This window comes from Neltuma alba, unplaced genomic scaffold, assembly GCF_004799145.2.
Source record: "Neltuma alba isolate B1F8T4 unplaced genomic scaffold, ASM479914v2 tig00011548_pilon, whole genome shotgun sequence".
NCBI lineage: Eukaryota > Viridiplantae > Streptophyta > Magnoliopsida > Fabales > Fabaceae > Neltuma > Neltuma alba.
The window spans coordinates 1-27,254 of NW_021636209.1; the positions used below are offsets into that span (position 1 = coordinate 1).

The following is a 27,254-nucleotide window of genomic DNA, read 5'->3' on the forward strand; positions in this document are numbered from 1 at the left end:
TTTTTTCTAATTTTCCCTGATATTATTTCTATTTTTTCTGTTCCTCTTGTTTTTGGTGACTATTCCTCTTTTATTTGAAATCTAATCTAATTTGATGGCATCATTTAACTATTGGGAAAGGTCGAAAAGAGTTCACTGTTGTGATCAAAATATGAACCGTACTGTGCATGACCGTTAGTTCAAATCCCTCAACAATGTAAATTTCCTCCAAACAGAAGACAAGAGCGAATCCATTTCTGGAAAATACTTTCACTACTCTTCGTAATTTCCCTCGCTTCTGAAAGAAAAGAACTCTACAAGAAGCTAGAAGAAGAGTAATAAAATGTGTTTGGTAACAGGTGCAAGAAGCATACGAGCTTTCAGCGGAGTACGAAGGAAAGCAGGATCCACAGAAACTGGAGGAGCTGGGAAAACTGATAACAAGTTTGGACGCCGGCGACTCCATTGTGGTGGCCAAGTCATTCTCCAACATGCTTAATTTGGCTAACTTGGCGGAGGAGGTTCAGATCGCTAACCGGAGAAGGAACAAGCTCAAGAAGGGGAATTTCTCCGACGAGAACAACGCCACCACCGAATCTAACATCGAAGAGACTTTCCGGAAACTCGTCGTCGAAATGAAGAAGACGCCTGAAGAGATCTTTCATGAGCTGCAGAACCAGACTGTGGATCTCGTCCTCACTGCTCATCCCACTCAGTCTGTTCGTAGATCTTTGCTTCAGAAATACGCTAGGTTTGTCAATTCCCATCATTTCAATTTCTTCTGAAAAATTATATGTATTCTCAAAATAAAATAGTAAAATTTGGATTGTCCAAACCTCATCTAGTCTTGGATTATCGTGATTTGCCCGATGCATCATATTTGGATGCCCATGTTTAAAAGAAGTGTAAAAGTTATAAGAAGTATATAAAGATTAAAAATGGGTATATAATTGAATTTCTGTATGTTAACTTATTCTCTCTATCCAAATTCTAGATTAATTTCATATTTATGAAATTAAAGCGAAGCATTCATGTGGGTGTCTTGCTTTTATTTGCAGGATAAGGAATTGTTTAAATCAATATTACGCCGCAGCTGCTCCTGATGATAAGCAGGAGCTTGGTGAGGCCTTGCAGAGAGAGGTAAGGTTTTTTAATTTGTTTCAAGTTTAATTGTATTCCCCAAATTGTGCTTCCTATTATTATTCTTGTTTAATTCTTTACCCAATTTGACATTTTTTTTTTCAATTCCCGCCAGTTTCTGCCCAAATGCGTTCTTTTTTTTTTTCCTAACTAAATTAGATTCTATATGATCATGCGGCATTAAAGAAAACAATGACGTAGAAAATGTCATAGCGCAACGTCCATTCTTTTTGACATAAATTTCTTTTTTCCGTGGATCTAGATATGTGCTGTGCAAATTCACTTATTTAATCCTAAAAACTCTCGAAGAATGTTCTATACATGGAATGTACAATTTTTTACCCTAGGATTGCCCTAGACCCATGTCACTGGAGTAAATTAGTGGTGCGGAGTCTCATATACATGGGATGCATATTTAGTATTTACTCTTCATTCTAATATGTAAGAGTTTTTCTTGGACAACATATGTCTATTTATAACAAATATTAATAGCCTGTCAGAAACTAGTTCTAATATCATTTTTCAATTTTACTCCCATTAATTATTGGGTAGTCTCATTGCATTAATTATTCAGTTTCTTTCTCAACCAATCCTTTCATAAATAAGAGAATTTTGAAAAATAATTTGCATTTTTTTAAACATATTTATTACTTCTAACTGACTTCTTTTATATACGCAATTCGATTATTTGTATTTTATAAAATTTGTAGGTAACACTCGGTATATCAAAGTAAATTAAAGATGATATGAATCTGCTGGTTGCTTCTTCTAGCTAACTAGGTTTACGCAGAAAATGAAAAGAGGGCAAAATTTGTAAGCAGGTTGTGCTGTTTTGTGCAGATACAAGCTGCGTTTCGTACAGATGAAATAAGGAGGACGCCTCCAACACCACAAGATGAGATGAGGGCAGGAATGAGCTACTTTTATGAGACAATCTGGATGGGAGTTCCCAGTTTTCTGCGCAGAGTTGATACTGCTTTGAACAACATTGGCATTAACCAGCGCGTTCCTTATGATGCTCCTCTTATTCAGTTCTCTTCTTGGATGGGTGGTGACCGTGATGGTATATATCTGTGTGTGTGTGTGTGTGTGTATTCTTCCTTACCTCTTATTTAAAAGCACTTTGTGCTCTCCAGTGGAGAGATTTTAAGAACTCTTGGGTTTATTGAGTGAAGTAATGAGCCAGAAAGATTATTTTATTGAAAGAAGAGAGAGTATATACAAAGCATTTTTAATTATGATCTCTCCGTTGAAATAATGTTGATGCAGGTAATCCAAGGGTGACTCCTGAAGTGACCAGGGATGTTTGCCTATTGGCTAGAATGATGGCTGCAAATTTGTATTATTCCCAAATAGAGGATCTTATGTTTGAGGTACTTAATGCCTGTATAGTTTCCTGATCCAACTTGTATCCTTTCTTTCTCAATTATGTTACTCAGTTATCTGAAGAGACAAAGTCACGGTCTATCTCCATTCTCTTTATTCACAAGACTCAAACTATCCCGACTCTTGTTTAAAAAGAAGCAAGCAAGCTTCATATGATTAGCTTAGTCTTTTGAATTTGGTGAAGAAATCTCTGCTTGTTGGTGTTTTTCTGCAGATGTCAATGTGGCGCTGCAACGAGGAATTACGTGTTCGTGCAGATGAAATTCACAGATCTGCCAAGAAGAATGATGTTGCAAAACACTATAAAGGTAAGAACCTCCACACAAGTTTGCAACATAGGCGTATCTGAAAATTTTCAACAGAACATATAATGAAGTAAAGGTCAATTTTTCACTTCACTTTTGTGATATGGGCTTGCATATCTTCAGAGTTCTGGAAGAGAGTTCCCCTAAATGAACCATATCGTGTGATTCTGGGCAACGTAAGGGATAGACTTTACCATACTCGTGAGCGTTCTCGCCATTTGCTAGCTGAAGGTCACTCTGACATTCCTGAGGAATTAACTTACACCACAGTTCAGGAGGTATACTCACACACACACACACACATATATTTCTTCAATATGCAGATGAAGCTTCATTTTAACTTAGCACATGAAGCTTCAATACTAGCATTATGACCTTTATAAATCCTCTCAGAAACCTTTTTATTATATGATCTCTCTGATATAAATACTGACAAAAGTTGAAACTTCTATTTTTTGCAGTTCATGCAACCACTGGAACTCTGTTACAGATCATTATGTGATTGTGGTGATAGGGCTATAGCAGATGGAAGTCTTCTTGATTTCATGAGGCAAATCACGGCCTTTGGACTGTCTATGGTGAGGCTTGATATCAGACAAGAATCTGATCGTCATAGTGATGCTATAGACGCCATTACAAAACACCTCGAAATCGGATCCTACCATGAATGGTCCGAGGAAAAAAGACAAGAATGGCTTCTCTCAGAGTTGAGTGGCAAGCGTCCATTGTTCGGACCAGACCTTCCTCAAACCGAAGAAGTTAAGGTTGTTCTCGACACATTCCATGTCTTAGCAGAACTACCTCCCGGAAGCTTCGGTGCCTACATCATATCGATGGCCACCGCGCCGTCCGACGTCCTCGAGGTGGAGCTTCTGCAGAAAGAATGCCATGTGAAATATCCATTAAGAGTTGTTCCGTTGTTCGAAAGGCTTGCAGATTTAGAAGCTGCTCCGGCAGCGCTAGCTCGTTTGTTCTCGTTAGACTGGTACAGAAACCGAATTAATGGGAAACAAGAAGTTATGATCGGATACTCAGATTCTGGCAAAGATGCCGGAAGGTTCACGGCGGCGTGGCAGTTATACAAGGCTCAAGAAGAACTTATAAAGGTGGCGAAACAGTATGGTATCAAGCTGACTATGTTCCATGGCCGAGGCGGAACCGTCGGGCGAGGCGGCGGGCCGACGCATCTGGCTATATTATCTCAGCCTCCGGACACGATTCATGGGTCGCTTCGGGTGACGGTGCAGGGAGAAGTTATAGAGCAATCGTTCGGAGAACAGAATTTGTGCTTTAGAACGCTTCAGCGTTACACGGCTGCTACTTTAGAACATGGAATGCGTCCTCCTATTTCCCCTAAACCAGAATGGCGAGCTCTGATGGATGAAATGGCCGCCATTGCTACTGAGGAGTACCGTTCTATTGTTTTCAAGGAACCACGTTTTGTTGAGTATTTTCGCCTGGTAAGTGAACCTTATAGGAATATAGTTTTGTTTTATTACAGATTATGGGTTTGTAGGCATTAACCTTTGCAAATCTAACTTTTTATTTAGTGTAATATGATTTTTTGCCCTGAATGTTGCTGTAAAGAAGTCAACAAAATTGGATTTTACTGAAGAAAAGCCCATTTAAAGAGAAGTCCGTTTCAAAAGCTCTAGAATTCGGCTTCTAACCTAATTGGCTTTTTGAAGGAAAGTCCATTTACTCCCAACATTAAATCAAACATGATTTTTGGATCCAACTAACTTTTAAGGATTCAAAAATCAGTTTCGGGTTTCCAAAGGGAATCCCCAGACATACAAGCACTAATGAGTTTCAAGATATAGGGTTTGGGTTTGTGAAATTTGCAGGCTACACCAGAGTTGGAGTATGGGAGGATGAACATAGGAAGCAGACCAGCAAAGAGAAAGCCAAGTGGGGGGATAGAATCACTAAGGGCAATTCCATGGATCTTTGCATGGACGCAGACAAGGTTTCATCTGCCGGTGTGGCTAGGCTTTGGGGAGGCATTTAAGCAAGTGATTTCCAAAGACAATAGGAATCTGAAGATGCTGCAAGACATGTACAATCAATGGCCTTTCTTCAGAGTCACCATTGATTTGGTTGAAATGGTGTTCGCCAAGGGAGACCCTGGCATTGCTGCTCTGTATGATAAGCTTCTTGTGTCTCCCGAGCTCAAACCTTTCGGTGAGCAGCTGAGGGCCAAATATGAAGAAACTAAGAAACTCCTCCTTCAGGTAATTAACATTTGCTTACTCCTTTATTGTGAGGCTTGCCCTAGCTAGCTTTGGAGACAAATTACGTTATTTACTAGTATCACTTACTCCCTTTGATCCTAATACATATAGACACTAGTCGAGAGTTAGATTTAGCCTTAAATATATCCCCCTATAAAACCAAGATAGATCATTTCACAACCTCTTGTTTTGTTTTAATCAAATCCTTATTGTTTGCGATTGTCTATGTAAAATGATCAGAAGACAGCCCAATAAATTCTTTTACTAGGGTTTACAAAAGAAAAGATTCTTTTTTCTTTTTAATTAAATTTAACATATTTATTATTTTCAAACTAATTTATCTAACTTATAAACTAATATATAATCTAATATTACACAGAGATCAGGTCATATCTATTATAATTAGTTTTTTTTTAATTTTTTTAATATATTCAAATTAGTTAAGTAGTTTTTATATTAATAACGGGAGGTGGTATTTATTTTCCAAGCTTTATATAATGTATGGACATGTGGTGGTGCGTACAGGTGGCTGGACACAAGGAAATTCTAGAAGGGGATCCATACTTGAAGCAAAGACTGAAACTGAGAGATTCATACATCACAACACTAAATGTTTGCCAAGCGTACACATTGAAAAGTGTGAGGGATCCAAACTATACAAAGAAAGAGCGTCCTAAGATCTCAAAAGACTCTACAGATCAAGTGAGTAAAGCTGCTGATGAGCTGGTTGCACTCAACCCCACAAGTGAATATGCTCCTGGTTTGGAAGATACCCTCATTATTACCATGAAGGGTATTGCTGCTGGCATGCAAAATACTGGTTAATTAATTAACTTCATCAGCTTTTTTCTCCTTTCCTTCTTTGAAATGGCTACTTTCTTCTTCTTCTTCATCTCTTTCTGATATTTCTGCTGCTGTAGAACTCAGAAGCCACGTTTTTCTCTAAGCATTATTGTGGCCACAAAATGGGGTTGTGCTGCTCATATTTAAATATATAGAAGGGTTTACTATGCACGTTCTTCGGTTTCGGTTGTGGAAAAGGAGAAAGAAAAATGTTTTTTATCGGGTTTCTAATAAAAATATTAAGCCTGCTACTTTGAGCAAAGTACATGTATTGACCCACATGTCTGCGTATTTGCTATACTTCCGGTGCTCATTAATTTAATGATATTATATTATTTCTGAAAATCACTATTTTCTTACTTAATTTGAACTAAATAAATAGGTGGATATCTCATTAATTTGAGGAATGAGTTGGATTATGGACTGGTGACCAACTTAAAGATTGTTTTCTTTTTTTTTTAAAAAAATTAATTTATAAGTCCTTATAATTTGATTTTTATTCTTAATTAGGTTCATGTAATTTCTTTTCTTTTCATAAGGTTTTCAGAATTTTCTCAATTATAAGTACTAGTCCTTATACTAATAATTTATCAATTAGGAATAATGTGGATATGCTAAGTGACGTGTTGCCACAAAATGCAAATAAATGAGAAGATTTAAAAAAAAAAAAAAAGAAATGATGGAGTGACATTTATTTATTATCAATATAAAAAAAAATTATGATATTATAGTTTATCATGATTTTTTTTATATTTATGTGACAAAATTAATTCAAATATTCATTTATTGAAAGTCATGTTGTTAATTACTTACATTGTTTTTCTTATAAATTAACAAGGATATATATGAACTAATATTTATAATTCAAAAAACTATACCAACTTAATAAAATGGGGAAAAAAAAAAGTTCTGCTTTTCTTTCTTTTCTTTTTTTTTTTTTTTTTTGGGTGACAGTTCTGATGTTGCTTTGAAAGGAAGGAAAGTTAAAAAAAGAAAACTGCCTAGCAAAGTTCAAATGCAAGAAAATGGTTTCAGCGTATGACCCCCAATGGTGACTGACTGAATCAGCGACAACGCTAACGAAGAAGAAAGACTTCTGATTCGGCGAAAAGCAAGATGTCCCTTGCACCGAGGCAGAGACGCCCTCAACCTTCCCATCCGTCGCCTTCGTCTTCATCTTCGTACACGAAGCTTGATAAGCCCCAGAAATCGGACGGCGGCGAAGAGGTGGACAAAGGGTTGGGATGGTTCTTACCCTTTTTTGCTCTGGGAATGCTCAGGTACATGAGTGCCTCCTCCAACATTATCCACGACTGCGATGAGGTCTTCAATTACTGGGAACCCCTTCATTATCTGCTTTACAAATCTGGGTTTCAGACCTGGGAATACAGGTACTTTTATGCTGGTCTATAGCGAAGTAAATGGTCAGTCATACTCTAGTTGTATTAGAAACTGGATGGCCATTGTATCATTCTTGAGCATACAGGGAATTGAATTGGCTGGAATATACATCATAGTGACATTTTAATGGACGTAGCTAATTCTCGGAAACAGAGGAATTTAAGGAAAAAAGTTGCTTATTGAGCCCCAATTTGACAGTGCCTATAATTTGCCAATAAAATAAAAAGGCAATTGGATCAAAATAATGTGGGCTGGGTAATAACTTAGTATAGAATCTTGTTAGCTTCAGTCTTCTTTTTACAATCCTATTGACCATTACTTTATAACTCTTATAGTTCACAGTTTGCTCTTCGGTCGTACTTGTACCTTTTACTCCATGAAATAGTGGGGCGACCAGCTTCCTGGATATTTGGCGAGGAAAAGGTAAGATTCAGGCTGAGCTTAATGATTTACTGCTGACCTTGTTCTGCTCATGATTTAAGGGAAAGTACTTTGTACTCCTCCATTATATATGCCTGTTACCGATTTCTTTTTGTATTATAGGTGAGAGTATTCTATGCAGTAAGACTCTTTTTAGGTCTTCTCTCTGTTGCCACGGAAACTGTACTTGTCGTATCTCTTTCAAGAAAATATGGAAAACGACTTGCTTCATATACACTTGCAATGCTCTGCTTAACCAGCGGTTGTTTCTTTGCTAGCACAAGTAAGTGAGGTTTTAGTTACGTTATATCAAACTTCAGTGTCTTCTGTGTCATCATCATGAGTCTGTCTTTGATGATACCACCGCTTCAAGACATGCATTTTTCTTCCGGAACAAAAAATCTGGAAAATGGACAAATCTGGATCTGATTTTGTGTATAGAAGAATCATTATAAGGTTCCAAAGTCACAATGCTGGCTAGATTTGGCTAACATCCATCTTATGTCAATTGTTTGTTGTTTCCAGGTTTCTTGCCAAGCTCATTCTCTATGTACGCTGTCTCTCTTGCATCAGGTTTATTTCTTCTTGATAAACCTGCTGCAGCAGTTGCTGTTTCTGCTGCTGGTGTAATACTTGGCTGGCCATTCTCAATCTTGGCTTTCCTTCCAGTGACAATTTCCTCTTTATTAAGAAAATTCAGACAAGCATTTATTGCTGGGGCTGTGAGCTCAATTATTCTTCTTGTAAGTTAATTCAGTAATTTGATTTCCATCTAATGATGTGTATATTGTTATCTTCATCATTTTGTTTTGTTAAGATATGTATGGTTAACGTGATGCAAGTTTTTCCAGGCATCATCAATACTTATAGACTTCTACTATTATGGAAGATGGACTTCTTCTGTTTTGAACCTGTTGATATATAATGTCGCTGGAGGTGGCGAAAGTCATTTATATGGGACCGAGGGACCATCATATTACCTAAGGAATGGATTTAACAATTTCAACTTTGGTTTTGTTCTTGCTATGCTGTTCTTGGGATTTTTGCCAATTGCAAAGAAGAAATATGCACCAGACCTGTTGATTATAGTATCTCCTATCTATATTTGGCTGGGGTTTATGTCATTGCAGCCACATAAAGAAGAAAGGTTTGGCAAGATTTTGACTTGATGTTGATTGTCTTTACAAATTTATTCACTCTAGCTTCTTTGAGACCTAGAATCCAAATACACAAGCATGCACCTGGTATATTGTATAATGAGATTCAAATATAATCTTTCTGGTTCACTATTTTGGGCTAATATCATTTGGTTTATCTTCTAGTTTTGGTGATCTTTAATATTGCCCTATTCTAATATAGGATTTGGATGTTTTAGTTGTTTCAAAGTTTATGAATTCTTTAGTGAACTCTTATGGATGCTTATAGTGAATGGTGGATATGATTGAGTGTTGGACCGTCCTTAGTTCGTAAAACGTCTAGGCAATTGGAAGTTTTTATATATGCGGCGGCTAAGGGGAGATATATGGTATATGGAAGAACTTGAGCTTAGTAATTCATGGCCATCTCCAAGTTATTGAACTAGATCAAGTGTTTATATATGCGGTGGCTAAGGGAAGATATATGGTATATGGAAGAACTTGAGCTCAGTAATTCATGGGCCTCTCCAAGTTTTTGAACTAGATCTTTAATATTTGACCCTTGTTATTATATTTCAATTGAGCACAAGTGTGAAAAATTTTTCTTTGAAGTCAGAGTGAACTTAGTTTTTCAAAATATCTTTTTCTTATGTGCATAAAGCTGCTAAGGGAAGAAGTTTGGTATATGGAAGATTTTGATCTCAGTATTTAATGGCCACCTCGAATTTATTGATGGAATCTTCATTATTTGAACCTGTTATTTTATTTAAAACTGGTACAAGTCTGAACATTTTTCCTTAAAACTCAGAATGAACTTGGTATGCATTGATCTAAGAAAGTTTATAGGCATCTCCGAGTCACTGAAAACATTATCTTCTGGACCATTAATATCTAAACTTTTATTTTATTTGAAATTGACAGAAGTCTGATTCTTTTTCCAAGTATATAGCATTAATATGTCTGCACAAGATGGTTATTAAGGAAAACTCCTCATGAGTGCTGCTCAGGCACCATTCCGGGCAGCAATCCCTCCCAATTTGGTTAGCCTTGGTTTTGGAATAGTCCTTAGTGGGATGTTTTTGGACCTTTCAGATAAACAATACTGGATATGATTTTCTCATTTGGTTCTGTTCCTCTAGCTTATGCAATCAGTGAGATATAAAGGCAAATGTAGAATTTATACTTGAGTTAACAATGATGGTGGACATTTTTATGTGCAGGTTTCTTTATCCAGTATATACACTTATCTGCGTTGCTGCTTCAGCAGTTATTGAGAGCTTTCCTGATCTCTTCCGTGACAAATATAATCCAGAGAGTAATCTTATTTTAGTTAAGGTGGATTGTCATTTCCTGACCTTTTCCTGAGTGTAACTGACAGCAAAAGTACTCTTGCTAAATCTTCTCGCCATAACATGCAGATAGCCAAAGTTCTGAGGCCAGTCATTCTTAGCCTCATATTATGTTTCTCTCATTCCCGTACATTTTCTCTGATTCATGGTTATTCTGCTCCGATGGAGGTTTACAAGATTTTGGAGCATCATGATGATGCAGGAACGGGTGAGGATCAATCTTTCGGAAAATTTGTTTTATTTGTTTATGCACGCTGGTATGTACAAAAGTAAGTTTTTCAATAGAGTTAATATTAAATTAATATTCTTATTTGTCAGATATAAATTTCAAAAGTTTCCTTTATGCCTTTAGAAGAATATCTAGAAGAGATCATATAAACACTCAGAGACTCTCTGGTCGTCTAATTTAACATGTCTGGAAACTGAACGTGAATGACTTATAAGTTGTGTTAATGAAATGGAGTATTATCACCAGCTTTATTTTTAAAGTATATCTTCATTTTGCAGAATATTATATAACATTTCATTAGCCCATTTCTGGTGCTTGTGGTTGAAAACATGCTTGTCTGCTCAAATCACATTTCCTGTTCCAAAATGCTGTCACTATTTTTCCTTTTAACTTCTAACTTTCCAAAATTTTGCCATTCCCTTCTGGACAAAAGTAGATGGTCCCAATCAGTCAAGGATGGCACTCTAATTTTGGACTGCTTTGGCGATACACCACACTAGTCAAAAGAAATAGACGGAAACCACTTTCAATGGGGAAATATATCAAGTATTTTTGAGTCCCATACATCGGGATCATGTATGATTTGTCTCATTACATGCAGGTTCTGTACTTTGTGTTGGAAGTGAATGGCATCGCTTTCCTTCATCATTTTTCGTCCCTGAATTTGTGGGACAAGTTCGGTGGATTGATGATGGGTTCAGAGGTCTCCTTCCTTTCCCATTTAATTCTACCCTAGGTGGGACTGCAGCAGCACCGCCATATTTTAACAGTAAGAACGTTGCGTCCAACGAACAATATGTACGTGCACTTTAACTGTTTATATGTCATTTGTACCTTCATCCTCATTTATGAGAAGGAACCTAACTTGCATTTACGCAACAGCTTCACAACATCGATGTCTGTACTTTTCTCGTCGAGTTGCAGCTAAAGAGACCATACCTGACTCTCGGAAGCGACTTGTCAAAGTGGGAGGTAAAAGCCATTATTCAAGTTTTTCATATCTTTCAAAGCTGTTTTCTTTCCCTTTGCATTTTAATTATGTGGGTATCATATCTGTATGCGTTTCAGCCTATTGCTGCATTGCCATATCTGGACCGCGAGCTTTCACCAGCCAAGTATAGATCCTTCTTTATCCCATACCTGTGGCAAGACAGGAATGTTTTTGGCATGTATAAGCTACTCAGAAGAATACCCAAATGATCTGGGGACTGAATATACCTTGAAATTTGGTGGATTACAGTTTTGAATTCGTTTTTTGTAGAATTATTGGCTGTAACTATTCAAACATAAGTAGACGAAAATGGATAGCACAGTACTAGAAAAACTACTTTTTTTTGAGACAGCTAGCCTTTGGGACTTGCCTGATATGTTAACAAAAACTTTAGTTACAATCTTTGCCTCGATTCCTAACATATCCAGTTGCTAATATATGCACTTGATTTTAGTTTTGGCTTAATATCATTGTTAGTCCTTATAATTTGATTGAATTTTTATTTTGATTCCTGTAATTTCAAATAATTGGTTTTAATCCTTATAGTTTTATTTACTTTTTTTTGTTTGAGTTTAATGAATGGTTTCTATACTTTTAATGAGCTTTGATTTTAGTCGGTACACTTAAACAAGTCTTTATGAAATCATGTGAACAAAATCCGATAATTTGAAACTATAGGGATTAAAATCAAAACTGAATCACATTGTGAGGGCCAATAATGATAGTAACTTTTTTAGTTTTTAGTTTTTAACATTTTGAAAAGGCAAAAGCTTCTGGTTTAGAGGGCTTAGCATAACTCTTTGAACACGAACCTAGCTGGTTTGCGCTCCAATACTTCTACAACATTTAATCACATTTTCTTTTTATAAAAATGTTTAGTCACTATATTATGACTCTTTTATTAGTTAATTAAGTGATGAAATATTGAAATGGTAATTGGGGAAGATATAGAGATTATTTAGTACTAAGTAATTAAGTAATAATAATGATAAAATGAATGTCCAGGTGGAGTGGGATGGAATTGGTTGGGTTAGGGTGTCTATCCTTTTGATTTGATTAAAATAGAATAATGATGATGAAAATTGCATATCATAAAACCCATTTTCTTTTTGATAATTATATATTTAAAAATATTTTCCATTATATATTATCCAAACAATGTTCAGTTTATTAAACTAATTATTGAAGAAATGCATCCCAACATAAATCTAACTTTTACCTAGGCTTTTGACAAATGAATTCTTCTCAAACTGAAAACCAAACATACAAGAGAAAAATATTCAAATAATACTTTTAAGTAAGAATTAACCCGTTACTTTTTGTTGCTATACGAGGACAGTTCTAACTCGTTCATTTATATTTTATATATATATATATATATATATATATATTAAATTGCCATAAGAGCTGATAATTCTCTGAGTATTTTTGTGCATATCCTGGATGACCCTAAAAGCATTAATAATTAACATTAATTTTATGAAGTCTGTAAGAAATCCTTCTCTTTCACCAAATAATTATAATGATAATGACAGGGTGTCCAAAAGTGCTTTTAAACTTTTCCTTTTTTTCTTTTGCTCTTTTTGAAAGAATCTTGAGAACCAATCCAAGCTTAATCATAATTAAAGTATATATAATACAATGCACCTTAACATATAAAGTCTGAAGAAATTATTTTGCCAAAATGATGGCTCCTCTAAAGAAATCATGACATTTTATGTGACCGATAGCGTCACAAGCATGGCAGTCCAAGTCTAAGAAAATTATCCCTTTGGTTAAAATAGGAAAGAAACAAAATGTCATTATGTATATATGCGGATGGTTTGTTACGAGGGGGAAATTTTGGTTAAATTGCATCCAAAAAACATTATGCCTATTCAAATAATTGAGGGAGTTGAATTATACCACCTCTGGTTCTTAATATAAAATCTCGTTTGATTTTTATTTTGGTCATAGATATAAGATCTCAATCCAATTTGTCTCTCATATTTATGTATTTTTTTCCAAAATAGTCCTTCTAATAATGATATTTTTAGGCAACATATTTAATTAGCAAGGATATTTCAGGAAAAACAACACCTATTTATTACAAATAACTAACTTAACTTGTTTTCTTAATCTCTTCAAATTAGTCAATTAGCTCTTATAATTAAGACCGGAGGTAGTGTATGTCTAGCCAACAAGCCATCATTGGATTGAATGGAAAGATTACTATTTATGTAAAATAAGGTTGATAGATTAAACTCTGCGCATAAAAAAATCACCATAGACAATTATTCTGAATTAGGTTTAATGATACTTTTTTTTTTGGGGTAAATACCATCTTCAGTTTTTGAAATTTAACCTCATTTTAGTTTTAGTCCTCAAAATTTGAAATCAATGGTTTTGGACACTAACATTTAATTTTATTTCGGTTTTGATTCCTAAAATTTGAAACAAGTTGTTTTGGTATCTGAAATTTAACCTCATTTTAGTTTTGGTTCCTGTTTAGGGACCAAAAATCTTAAGTGGAATCAAAATTGAAATCAAATCATATGAGTGGCCTCAAGTAGCCAAACAGTCACAACATTACCCGTTCCATGATTAAGAGGCCAAAGTGCCATATTTCACAGATACGAGCTTTCTAGGCCAAAGGCTCATAAGAACTAAGAACCCAGAGAAGAACAAATTTTTATGACAGAGTCCTTGAGGGGGGAAAAAAAAAAACAGAGCAAAATTTTTGCTTCAAGTGAAAGATATCATGCCACGGAGAGAGTTCCTGAAGGAGAGGAGCCGATTTGCTCAGGGACAAGGATAAGCTTGTTGACTATGCTGAAGAATGGACAAGGGATAACTAACAGATTTTCTCAATCAGATTAAATAAAATAAATTATGCCAAAACAATTTGATTTAATCGTATTTAAGTATTTGTTACCAAAAAAAATTCCAATTGATTTTGCATTAAAAAGTGGGACTTAATCTTTTTTTTTATTTTTATGAGAAGCTTTTTCCCCAAGAGCCTGCGGTTGAGTTTGCAAAACACACCTCTTGTGAGCGGGAAGCTGTGGATTCAATGAGGTGCGGCTGTCTATATCTCGTATTAATCTTGTTCTTAATTACTACTACCTCTGATTTTAATTATAAGGTCTCGTTTGTATCGGAGATAATATAAGTTATTTGTAAAAAAAATATTTTTAACCTTAAATATAAATCATTTGTAAAGTATTCAATGATTATTTTTTTAATTTTATTCTTATTTAATTTTCATTGAAAACTAAGAAACTGAACATAGAAGTAAAAATAATTTGTAAATGTAGATAGAAAAATTTAATAAGGAACTCTTTCCGGTTCAAAATATAAGCTAAACTTTGTTGGAGGATCTCATTTTTTTTAATAAGATAACATTTACTTTTTTTTAAGTATTTAATGAGTTTTTTTTTTCAATTTTATCCCTATATATTTACTTTCCTCTTTGATTTATTTATTACATCTTTTACTTATTCTCTTCATTAATAAAGTATATTTAAGACAAAAAAATATGTTTTGCATATTTATTGTTTTAAACTAATTTTGACTAGTTTCTTGATAAGAGTGATGAATAAAGTTTAGTTTATATTTTAAAACGGATGGAGTATAATTTAACGAATTTATTTTTATTTTAATTTTTAATTTTTAATTTAATACCCTGGCAGTTTCGCAACTGATTCCGCACGTTTTTCGCCTGCTTATAAATTCTAAAATGGTGCCTCCTGCTCCTCTCTCACTTCCCCTCCCACTACGCTCACTGGAGAGAGAGCTAAAGAGTTCGGTTCGCATCAGCCATGGCTTCCTCCTCCAAGGACCGTGAGAACTTATTCTTCATTGCCAAGTTGGCGAGCAAACTGAGCGATATGACGGTCTGTCTCCATCTCCTTCTTCGCATGTTAGATTTCCATTCGTGTCGTTCATTCCATTTTTGAATTGAATTTTTGGTTGCTAATGTATCTTCTCGCTTAATATTTCTCTATCGAGTGAAGTTTTCTGTTATAAAGGTTTCTCCTTTGGTGATATATTATTTAGCTTCTTTCTTTTTTTTTCCCCCTATCTCTTGTATGCCTACATATACTAATGCGAATTAGTTTTACCGAAGTAACGAGGGGAAAACATGTTTTATCCCCCGGATTAAATCACGTCATGTTCTCTGAAAAAATATTCGAAAACGGTCTTATTCAACTCGAAGGTGTTTTATGCTATTTTCTAGGAACACAAGGTATTTTATTAATTTTTACGTTTAAATGTTTTGTATTAACGTTTTAACTGGGCCTGAGCAAGGGATTAAAAATTACCAGTAAAAAAAGATTCCCCCGTCTTGGGAAAGAACAACTGAAGTGGTTTAATCAGTTGGGGGGGGGGGTCCTAAATCTTATAACCGAAGATTTGGTTACTGAATCCATGTAGCCATCCCACTTAGCGGGATAAGAATTGTTGTTGTTGGATTTTTATCTGACACTAAGTTTAGTAACTGTTAAACTAGAATCTACCCTCCTATTTCTGGTTTCTGATTTCTATATTAGCTATTTAGATTGACGTGGTAGCTGTCCTTTCACAGGTTAGATTTTATAATATATATAAATCAAACTTATTTCTACTTCCTTTCTTCTAGTTATGTTTGCACAAAAGATCACTTCAGAAGCTGGTCTTCTGTGATATAACTAATCTTACAAGTTACAATTTCTTGAAGCATGTGGTGGATTCCGGTGCTCCCAACCTTGATGAGCATCGCTCCACAGTGCTGCAAGTTCTGCAACCAAGTGTCGAGAGAGAAGCTTCAGAATATCATCTAAGTTTGGAACAGCGTGATACAATTAGTTGATGGTGCCCCACCCTATTAGATGAATCAAGTATCATGGACATTAACTTTTCAAAACTTTCGCAACCTTTTGAAGATGTGCATTGCAGAGAGACAGCTTTCAATCGGCAAGTCTCTCCATGCCCAATACATCAAGTCCCTCATTCCATCTTCAACATATATATCCAACCATTTCATTCTCCTTTACTCCAAATGTGGTAAACTCTGCTCTGCTCGGCATGTTTTTGATTGCACCCATTACCCCAATGTTTTCTCTTTCAATGCTATTATCTCAGCATATGCCAAAGAATCCTATGTTCCTATTGCCCACCAGTTGTTTGATCAAAACCCCCAGCCTGATCTTGTATCTTATAACACTCTTATTTCTGCTTATGCCAATCGTGGCGACACAGAGCCTGCACTTCGCTTGTTTGATGGTATGCGACACATGGGACACGACTTGGATGGATTCACCCTCTCTGCTGTCATCACGGCTTCTAGCAATGACGTTCATTTGATTAAGCAGTTGCATTCTTTTGCAATATTGAGCGGCCTTGATTCTTATGCTTCTGTCAACAATGTGCTTGTCACATATTATAGTAAGAATGGATTTTTAGATGATGCAAAGCGGTTGTTTTATGGAATGGGTGAAATCAGAGATGAGGTGTCTTGGAATTCAATGATTGTGGCATTTGGGCAGCACCGGGAAGGGTACAATGCACTGGCTCTGTTTCAGGATATGATTCACCTAGGATTGAATGCTGACATGTTCACTTTGGCAAGTGTTTTGACTGCCTTTACATGTTTGGAGGATTCATTAGGAGGGCGCCAGTTTCATGCCAAGTTAATTAAGAGTGGGTTTAACGAGAATGCTCATGTTGGGAGTGGACTAATTGATTTCTACTCCAAGTGCGGGGGATGCATGTCAGATTGCAGGAAAGTTTTTGAAGAAATTCTTGCTCCAGATTTAGTTCTCTGGAACACAATGATTTCTGGATTTTCCCTGAATGAGAACTTGTCTGAAGATGCTCTTGCTTGCTTCCGGCAGATGCAGCGTATTGGTTTTCGCCCAGATGACTGCAGTCTTGTCTGTGCAATTAGTGCATGCTCTAGTTTATCATGTCCCTCTCATGGAAAACAGATTCACGCTTTGTCAATAAAATCTGACATCCCTACTAATCGTATTTCAGTAAATAATGCTCTTGTTGCAATGTACTCTAAATGTGGGAATCTTCAAGACGCAAGAAGGTTATTTGATAGGATGCCAGAACATAATGCAGTATCTGTAAATTCAATGATAGCAGGTTATGCACAACACGGTGTCGAGGTAGAATCACTGCATCTTTTTGAATTGATGCTGCAAAAGAATATTGCCCCTACTAACATAACCTTCATATCCATTCTTTCTGCATGTGCGCACACTGGAAAAGTTGAGGAAGGTAAAAAATATTTTAATATGATGAAGGAAAAGTTTGGGATTGAACCAGAAGCAGAGCATTTTTCCTGCATGATAGATCTTCTAGGTCGAGCTGGAAAACTAACTGAAGCTGAGAGGATTATGGACACAATGCCTTTTAATCCTGGTTCCGTTGAATGGGGTACTTTACTAGGTGCCTGTAGAAAGCATGGAAACATGGAATTAGCAGTAAAAGCAGCCAATCAATTCCTCCAGCTGGACCCTAGTAATGCTACCCCATATGTCATGCTTTCAAATATGTATGCTAGTGCAGGCAGATGGGAAGAGGCTGCAAGTATTAAAAGGTTGATGCGGGATAGAGGTGTGAAAAAGAAACCAGGCTGTAGTTGGATTGAGCTGGATAAGAGGGTGCATGTGTTTGTGGCTGAAGACACCTCACATCCAAAGATAAGGGAGATTCATGATTATTTGGCTGAGATATTAAAGAAGATAAAGAGAGCAGGCTATGTACCAGAGGTGAGATGGGCATTGGTGAAAGATGAAGAGAATGGGGTAGAAGAGAAAGAAAGAAGGTTGATGTATCACAGCGAGAAGCTGGCAGTCGCATTTGGGCTAATTGCAACCAGAGAAGGGACTCCAATACTTGTTGTGAAGAATTTGAGAATTTGTGGTGATTGCCACAACGCCATCAAATTTATTTCTGCTGTTACCCATAGAGAAATCACTGTTAGAGATGCTTACAGGTTTCATTGCTTTACAGAAGGACGGTGTTCTTGTGGGGATTATTGGTGATAACTGAAAATGCTTTTCTTTTCCTTTTTACCGCCAGAACAAAGAATGCTACCTCAGAGTGAACAGAAGCACTTGGCTGTATGCTAAACCCCAATATGACAGACTCTACCTTACATCAGAACTGCTTTGGAAATATGTATTAGATGTTAAACAGAATTCAAGTGGATGCACAGCCTCCCACTAAAACTGTTGGTTGTCTTGTCAAAATGGAAGATGCATCCCAATCTTGACTGCAAGTCTTGTGGAAACTGGGCTTAACAATCCCATGACTTTAGAAAAAGTGCAAGAGATCAAACCAAGCATGATTGACTTGTTTAATGCTAATATGGTATCAATCTATCTTTGAGAGAAAACAATAAATTAGCCTCCTCCTGTGCACAAGTTCACATTTCATCAGTCCTTATTATCAAAATGACATTGTTCATCCTTGTTCGTTAATTGAATATTTCATTAACATGGATAAAGTCGCAATATTTTCTTTTCAACTAATCTGTTTCTAAAATGCCTATTGCCAAACTTTATGGCACAGAAACTTAAAACAGTCTTACAACTAATGCTGGGAAAGGAAAAATGAAATGGTTTAATCACTGTGAGTTTCTAGTGGTGAATACTGTAAAGGCTCATGGGATTGAATTAAATATGCTTTTGCTTTTCTTCTTGATTGAAAACTGTTTGATGCTGAAGTGATCTAGGTAAGTTGGTGTGTGCAGAAGTTGTTGATACCATGAAAAAAGTGGCCAAGCTGGACGTTGAGTTGAGTGTGGAAGAGAGAAATTTATTCTCTGTTGGGTACAAAAATGTAGTTGGAGCCAGGAGGACATCATGGAGAATCTTGTCATCGTTAGTGCAGAGTGAGGAGTCAAAAGGGAATGAGCCGAGTGCAAAGCTTATCAGGGATTACATGCACAAAGTGGAGTCAGAGATTTCCAACATTTGCGGTGACATTATGATAATACTAGATGAGCATCTTATCCCATCCACTAATGTTGCGGAGTCATCTGTGTTCTACTATAAGATGTATGCTTTGTTTCTGATGCTGTTGCCTTTGAGTTCTTAATTACAATACATTGTATCATTGATCTTGACATTTGAATTTTGTGCAGGAAAGGAGATTATCACCGGTATTTGGCAGAGTTCAAAAATGGCGATGAGAAGAAAGATGCAGCAGATCAGTCACTACAGGCATATCAGGTACTCAGCCTTTAAATTTTTTGCATTATTTTAAGATATCTTCTTCAATATAACAAGGATCACCTCTATGTAAAATGTGTGTGCTCTGCTATGTTGTAAATGGCTCTTCCTCTCTGCCACTACCATGCCCAGTATGAATTGCTTTTGTTAGCGCAAAGTTTAGATGATGTTTATTAGTTGAGACCAGTGAAAGGTCACCCTTCTTGACTCTACAGTACTCAGTGAAGGATGGTTTTGCTTTCACTTAAGCATTTTTTTCGTGAACATCTTCGTGCTGTGTATTTTAGTAAGATCTGTTGATCAACAATCTCATTATTGCGCTGTCATTTCCAGTTATTTTGAACCTTTCAGTTTTTTGCTTTTTTTTTTTTTTTTTTTTTTAATTTATAGTCTTTGCAGCTTGATGTTTTCATAGGATTTGTGTACACCCATTTGCTCAACTCTTGTTTTTTTTTTTTTTTTTGGGTGATACATGAGTGAACTAGTCACTAGTTATCTAAGCCTCTAGGCACCCCAATTTCTTCCAAATCCTCCTGCAGTAGACGATGAATTTTGCTTGGCGGTGAACGCCACACTCTCCATTGTTGAGGTTGGGACAAACTCATTTTGGCCATCATGTCTGCACACCAATTACCTTCACGATAGGTATGTTCGAACTCCAGTTGCCATTCTCTGAGCATTAGTTCCTGCACTAGGCTTGTTAATCTCCTGCCCCCTTCTATTTCTTTCTTATCTCTGATCTGGTTAATGATTTCTTTTGCATCCGACTCAACTCGGATTTTTCAGTACGCCAAATCCCAACAGAGTTTCAGCCCCTCTATAATACCCCACACTTCTGCCATTGCTAAGCTCTAATAAGACTAAACAGATGATAAATGGTTCAACTCTATAATACCCCACACTTCTCCATTTTTTCCTGTTATGTTTATGAGCACTTTGTTGGGTTTATGAGTTCCCACTGATATTTTTTCTCCGTCCAGCAACATCATTCATTAGATCCTCGACAATCATTCCCTTCCATGCCATGACCAGGTTTTTTTAATTTAAAAAAAAAAAAAAGTTGACCGATTAATATGACATATCTGGGGATTATGTATTGATGAAGATTTTGTAATTTGTCCCCCCCCCCTCCTGCACAGATAGCATGAATTTAAGGAATCTTTTCTCCTTCAGGAACGTAGACTTTTTAGTTTCGTCATCTATTTTTTTATTACTTACCTGGTTTCATTCTCATTTATATGACCTTACGATTTATAAGTTTGCTGACTCCTGTAGCTTGGCTACATCACAAGTTTCTGTCCCTGGTCTCATGTATCTTTCATTGTTGTATCCTAGTTGTGACTTTAGCATGTTCAGCCTGAATAATTTGGGGTAGAGGTGCCAAATTTCATTGCTAGGGCCCTTCTCTATGTTCACTCAAAATGACTTTCTTGGAGTACAGTGGGGTAATCTGTAAAGCTCCATTGTCATATTTTTTATCAATGGATACTAAGTATCTTCATACTTCTTGAACAAATTCAGTGAAGTTGCATCCTTTTTTTCCTCCCTACAGTTTCACCCCTTTAGGTGCAATGACGGAGGATATATGTCAATAACTCTATTTTGGGACTGGACCTCATGATCAGGATGATGGGCCTTGGTCAATGTTTAATACTTTTGTGTCCTTATTCGTGAACACTTGTTCATGTTGAGGTATACTTGCCTTATGCTCAAAATTCATGATGTATCTTCTCTGTGAATGCTATTTCTTTTCCTGATTTTATGTGTCCAAACTTACTTTTATGATTATGATCAAGGTAAACAGTATGGGGCTTGAATTTTACATCAAATTTGTGTAGCCCCCCCCCCTTTAATGCTCTCTCACCATGGTCTTACAAGCTATTTTTATTGTTGGATAATATTTCTCACAAATTCAAGCTCTAGACGCTACAATTTTAGATCTGTTTCCCCTGCAGATGGCGACTAGTGTTGCCGAGGCCGAGTTATCTGCTACACATCCCATTCGATTGGGTCTAGCTCTAAATTTCTCAGTGTTTTATTATGAGATAATGAATTCACCTGAAAGGTATGCAGAAATACTTGTTTGAATTTATAAGCATAAAGGATTAGGAAATTCCTTTTCCTCATGTTACTTGGTTTTCAGGGCTTGCAATCTTGCAAGACGAACCTTTGATGATGCTTGTGTAGAGTTGGACGCCCATGATGAGGAATTGTACAAGGACAGTAGAATGATTTTGCACCTATTAAGAGAGAACTGTGATTTGTGGAATTCTGATACGCAAGAAGGTGGTGGTACATCTCCATTCTTTTGTCATGCAATCTACATTTTTATGAAGCATAATTTTTATGATTCACATTATTTTTTATAGAAAAAGAATTATAATCGACTAGAAAGAGAAAACAGCACAAAAACATAGGACAAATAACTCTCTTAAATGCATGACCATGAGACTAAAGAATCTAGTTGAAGAGATTCTCAAACTTCAAGGTAAAAGGTAAAAACTTTAAGATAATGAAGGTTTCAACCAAATTACCAAATTGGAAAGCAGCCATTAATAGGGGTGTCTGTCTATATATATATGAAAAGCTACACTACATGTACATTATTAACAATGTGACCCATGAAATTGTGCTTACATCTAGTTGGGGAAAAGAAGGATTACATTCCTGAGGCATGAATTCGAGGAATTGCATTTGTTGCACCAATTTTAGAGGTTATAGCCTGTAATATTGAAAGTACAGTCTGAAAAATTTGTGTGTTGGTGGTTATTGTTACGCCTGTTTGTGACACAGGTGGCCATAAGGTGGAAAGTTAGTGGCGGTGCCGAGCAAGATTAGGTGGGGCATTTTTTGTTTCATAATTATATGATAATGATAAGTTAACTGACAAATGAATTTCTCTTACACTGATGTATTTTTCTTTAATGCAGTGAAAGAGACCTCTATGTGGCTGGTGCACCTTGTCGACTTTAGTTTGTTTTTAGCCTTAATAAGAGCATTGGATTGGAATCCTTTTCATTTATTTTTTTGCCCTTTGTTGTCATTTTCTTTTCTTTCTTGTTTGTTTACAAGCCATTTCTTAAATTGCTTCTGGAACGCAGTAACAACAGATTGTTATACATGATTCTGTCTCTTCTGTTTTTTTACAATTAACTTGAGAAGTTTGCCTGAACCTATGAAGCATATATGTCCTACGCAAATTAAATTTGTAGGAATTTAAGTCTACGATTTTAGCTTAAGCTAATGAAAAAAGTTGTTATGAGTGAAAGGGGGAGGAAAGTGAAAAAATAATTTGATGTATGATTTTTATTCTGTTTAAAAAATTATATAGTATACCATTTTTAATCCTAAATATAAGATCTAGTTTATAATGCTATTTGAACTACAAATTGATTCTTATATTTAGTACTACTTCCGGTTTTTAATATAAAAGCTAGTGTGATATTTAATTTAGTTCTAAATATAAGAATTTAATCTATTTTGTCTCTTATCTTTATTAATTTTTTCTAGAGTAATTTCTATAATAGTTGCATATGTTAAAGATTTTAGTAGTTTTAGCTAATACACATGATTAGCGATAGTATTTTAGAGAAGATAATACTTATTTGTCACAAATTAAATTAATTAATTTTATTAAATTATTTAAATTAGTTAATTAATTCTTATAGTGAGAAACGATAGTAATTCAAACTACAAGATTTTTTGTCCATTATATCTACATGAAACTTTATTAAGTGACATTCTACATTTTTGAAAATTGGCATTTTGAAAAATGACATTAAATAAAAGTAAAATAGAAAAGTAATGAAATTTCAATGTAGAGTGAATAAATTTGAAGTTTTTTTTAATTTTATGAGACATGTTGAAAGTGATTCATAAATAAAATAAGAAAAATAATACTATTTCACATATTATATAAGAGTAAAATTGAAAAGTTATGAAAATTTAATCCAAAGTTAATAAAGTTTAAGATTTTTTTTATATTTTTATAAAACATGTTAAAAGTGATTTATAAATAACACAAAAAAAATAACACTATTTTAAGGGGAAAATTTCAAAAACATGACTGTTGAATTTCAAATTTTGAAATTAGGAATTACTTTAAAAATGCGTTGTCATTTGTTTTTTGAGTGTAGTTATTTTCTTTACAAGTGTAGTAATTAATACTAATTTAAAATTTTAAAATTTAATAATATTTTTTGGGATTTTTTCTATTTAAATGGCAATTATTTCACAATTTCTGTTTGAGTGAGAAATAAGACAAATTAAGTGTCCGCTTTAAAGAGGAAGATAATGCCCACAAATACAATTCAAATTAAATGATCTACAGTACTTTTCACAGTACTCGTTGACCAGGTTTTGTTTTTTCTTTTTACCAGCATTGACCAGGTTTGCTAAGGCAGGCATCCTGAAACTTTCCTATGGAGAAACCATTGTAAACTGCTTGGGAAAAATCAAAGTCAAGGCGGGAATTTAAAGTGGAGGGGCCAATCAGTCTCTATATATTGCCTTGTGAGATCAAACAACATTTTGCTAACCAAAATTCAGAACAACATACCATGTTCAAAAGTCCAACAACTTAGAACAACACGCCATTATTAGTATTTGAATTTTTTGTAGTCTTTATTGAGTTCTAGTTATAATCTTTGTGGAACAAGGTTTCCTTGACATCTCAAAATATGACTAGAGTACCTGTCTCATGTTACTATATGTTTAATTAGAGAGACAGACACTAATGATCTAAGATTATAATTAGAGTCAGTTGACACCTTTCATTTACAGAACAACATTTAAACGATAAAACACAATTACTACTTGGTTATATGAAAGTAAAGCCTGTTCCTTGGATTTTACATAACATATGATGAATTTACCTAGTTAGTTTAATTATAAGAAAAATAAACGAATTTCTTACTAATAATCTTTTTATATAACATAACACCAGACCAACACACATCGAGATCATCTAAAGCTTTTTGTTGTAGATTGAAAGGAAATAATAGATGCATAAAAGGAAATTTGACTACTTCCTTGTGTAAAAATCTAACAGAAAAAAAATAGATGATTTGTTTGATTTGCAGCTGTATTGTCCCTTCTACACAGTTAATAGAATTTAATTAGAAAACAAATACTTCCAAATTAAGGCAAGTAAGTGCTCTCATTTGAGGGAAGATTAGCTGTAGATCAAACAAAATGTGTGAAAGAAAATTGATCAAATACAAATCAGTCTTTATCTCCTCCAAGATAGCTAATCCTATATTTAAGGCTGAAGAATCAAACCTCCTCTATTTAAGGCTAAGAAGGAGGCAAATGTATTAGCTGCAAAGGGCAGAAACATTTCAACCCTAAACAACAAAAATGGGAAAGCCATCTTCTTTGGTTACTCTCATTGTTTCTGCCCTTTGCTTCTCGGCTCTTCTAGGCTTTGCTCATGGCGACAATATCACTTACAACATTCAAGGAAGGATTTATTGCGACCCATGTCGCTTTCAACAAGAGACTAGGTCTAGCCTTCCCTTAAAAGGTAATGTTCTAAATGATAATTTTCAATGTACGTATTTATAAATAATATTATCTCTGGTCTTTAATATAAGAACTCGTTTGACTTCTATTTTAATCTTAGATATAAGACCTCAAGCTACTTTGTCTTTTATATTTATCCATCTTTTTAAGGTAGTTTTTGTAATAATAATAAATCTAGTTAATACGTTTGATTAACAAAGATATTTTAGAAAAAAAAACACTTATTTATTACAAATAACTAACCTGACTTATTTTTCTAATCTACTCAAATTAGTCAACTAGCTTTTATATTAAAGACCGGAGATAGTATGGTTTATTTCTCAAACTCCTATCCATATGACAAAGGAGGAACCTGCCTGACATTTTATGCAGATGTTAAAGTGATTTTGCAATGCAAAACGTCAGAAGAAGGCAATGTGACATACACAAACACTGGAATAACAGATCAAAATGGCGTATACAATATACCAATGGAAGGCACTCATGAGAATGATTATTGTGAGATATTGACTGATCAGACTACTCACACAAGTTGCACTGAGACTGTGGCTACTAAGGGCGATAGAGTTACACTAACGATGAACTCAAATCTCTCATCTTTCTCAACTCGTTTCGCCAGACCTTTGGGATTCATGTCCAAAGAAATTGATCCTCGTTGTGTCCTCATGGTTAAGGAATATGATATATTCAAAGGTTGATGTTTGAGTTTGGAGAGGTTATTACCAAATTGGAACATGAGCTAATCATTTGTTTTGCCAATGTAATTGCCATTTGTCCATGAGTTTGCCATATTTAATCAATGGTTGTCACCATGAGCCACTCTTGCTTATAATATAGCTGGATTGTTTTTTCTTTTTGCTATATTTAATTTTTAAAAACTAACGTCTTTAATTATTTGTGTTTCACTAATTAACAAGAAAATTTTTTAGAACAATAATTACTTGTTCTCTAAAAAAATACTCCCTGGTCCTATTTATAGAGCAAAAAGAGCAGATATTTTTGGTCTTATTTATAGGATGTCGAAAAAATTTTTGTATGGATGTACAATTTTATCCATAATTTATTATGTTGACTTTGCTTACATGAAGTATAATATATATTAGATAGAGATAAAGTTGGAAAGTTATTGAATTTTAAATGGGAGTTAATAAAGTTTAAGGTTTTCTTAGTCTATGTGAAAACATGTTAGAAGTGACTTATAAATAAAACCAGAATAATAATAATGTATATGACTATAAATATCTGGATTCAAAAGAAAAATATTCACATTCACAATACCAAAAAATGTTGATCATGCACATCAGTAATTTTAACCATATCAATTTGCTTTCCACAATTTCTGCTTTTATATTCATTTACTTTACAATTTATAATTGATTTTCTGATATCCACATCCTTTTTTTTTTCCTGTTGATTATTCATGAGAATTGGGAATTCTGCACTACACTTTATTTTAACTAGTTTTGAGTTTTAATTAACTCTCTGTAACTAACATCAAAAGGCAGTGCAATTATTCACCCAAGAAAAAGGCAACGCAACTAAATTCTTCAGTCTTATAGTCTTGATAATACTGGCATATACATTACCCCAACAAGGAAACAAGACCACATCTTATTTCACTACGTGGGAATGACTGGATGTGCATATAAAATTGACCTGCTTACGTGGATGCAAGTGACGCCACATATTTGGCCCAAAAAAATAACACTGATATCATAGTTTATGATCACTTTGTTTACTCTTTTTTGATATACTTTTCTCAGTTGTAAATAGTAATTAATATAAGCCAATTAATTTGATCTCATATTCAATGAATCTATGCAAATTAATTGTAATATTATCAACTTTTGTTGTCACGGGAACGGAAGTAAATCAAAATGATTTGGTAGCGTTATTTTCAAAAGGAAAAACTGAAGAATAGCATTGATTCAATTATAATCAGAAGTCCAAATTATTTTTTTTATTTTAAACTATTTTGAAAAAATTATTGATTTATAAATTTATAAGATTAAAATTAATCAAAGATCTTTCACCTCTTTATGATTAATCAGCATAATATAAATTATACTCCTCCGATCGTTAATATAAGACCCATCTAACTAATGTGATTA

At 34.8% G+C, this 27,254-nt stretch overlaps 4 protein-coding genes and 1 pseudogene across 4 annotated transcripts; all 5 read left to right on the forward strand.

Annotated features, from left to right (window-relative positions):
• Positions 1-338: 338 nt before the first annotated feature.
• LOC114714892 (phosphoenolpyruvate carboxylase, housekeeping isozyme-like) lies at positions 339-6,009 on the forward strand (the record flags this gene model as incomplete). The annotated part of the gene is made up of 9 exons (XM_028899677.1): positions 339-730; positions 1,038-1,119; positions 1,960-2,182; positions 2,389-2,492; positions 2,720-2,813; positions 2,934-3,088; positions 3,272-4,270; positions 4,658-5,044; positions 5,570-6,009. Coding segments are annotated over 9 exons (2,736 nt in total), but the record flags the coding sequence as incomplete, so codon positions are not given.
• Positions 6,010-7,003: 994 nt separating this feature from the next.
• LOC114714888 (dol-P-Man:Man(6)GlcNAc(2)-PP-Dol alpha-1,2-mannosyltransferase-like) lies at positions 7,004-11,878 on the forward strand. The gene is made up of 10 exons (XM_028899673.1): positions 7,004-7,278; positions 7,624-7,711; positions 7,832-7,991; positions 8,234-8,451; positions 8,560-8,855; positions 10,065-10,179; positions 10,263-10,401; positions 11,024-11,220; positions 11,305-11,394; positions 11,491-11,878. The coding sequence occupies exons 1-10, from the start codon at positions 7,004-7,006 to the stop codon at positions 11,620-11,622; spliced, it is 1,710 nt and encodes a 569-aa protein (XP_028755506.1). The 3' UTR covers positions 11,623-11,878.
• Positions 11,879-15,213: 3,335 nt separating this feature from the next.
• Positions 15,214-22,792, forward strand: LOC114714890 (14-3-3-like protein B; annotated as a pseudogene).
• LOC114714889 (pentatricopeptide repeat-containing protein At3g49710-like) lies at positions 15,267-18,757 on the forward strand. The gene is made up of 2 exons (XM_028899674.1): positions 15,267-15,288; positions 16,113-18,757. The coding sequence occupies exon 2, from the start codon at positions 16,264-16,266 to the stop codon at positions 18,427-18,429; it is 2,166 nt and encodes a 721-aa protein (XP_028755507.1). The 5' UTR covers positions 15,267-15,288; positions 16,113-16,263; the 3' UTR covers positions 18,430-18,757.
• A 2,186-nt stretch (positions 22,793-24,978) lies between the features above and the next one.
• Positions 24,979-25,841, forward strand: LOC114714893 (olee1-like protein). Its single transcript, XM_028899678.1, has 2 exons — positions 24,979-25,144; positions 25,549-25,841. The coding sequence occupies exons 1-2, from the start codon at positions 24,979-24,981 to the stop codon at positions 25,839-25,841; spliced, it is 459 nt and encodes a 152-aa protein (XP_028755511.1).
• Positions 25,842-27,254: the final 1,413 nt, after the last annotated feature.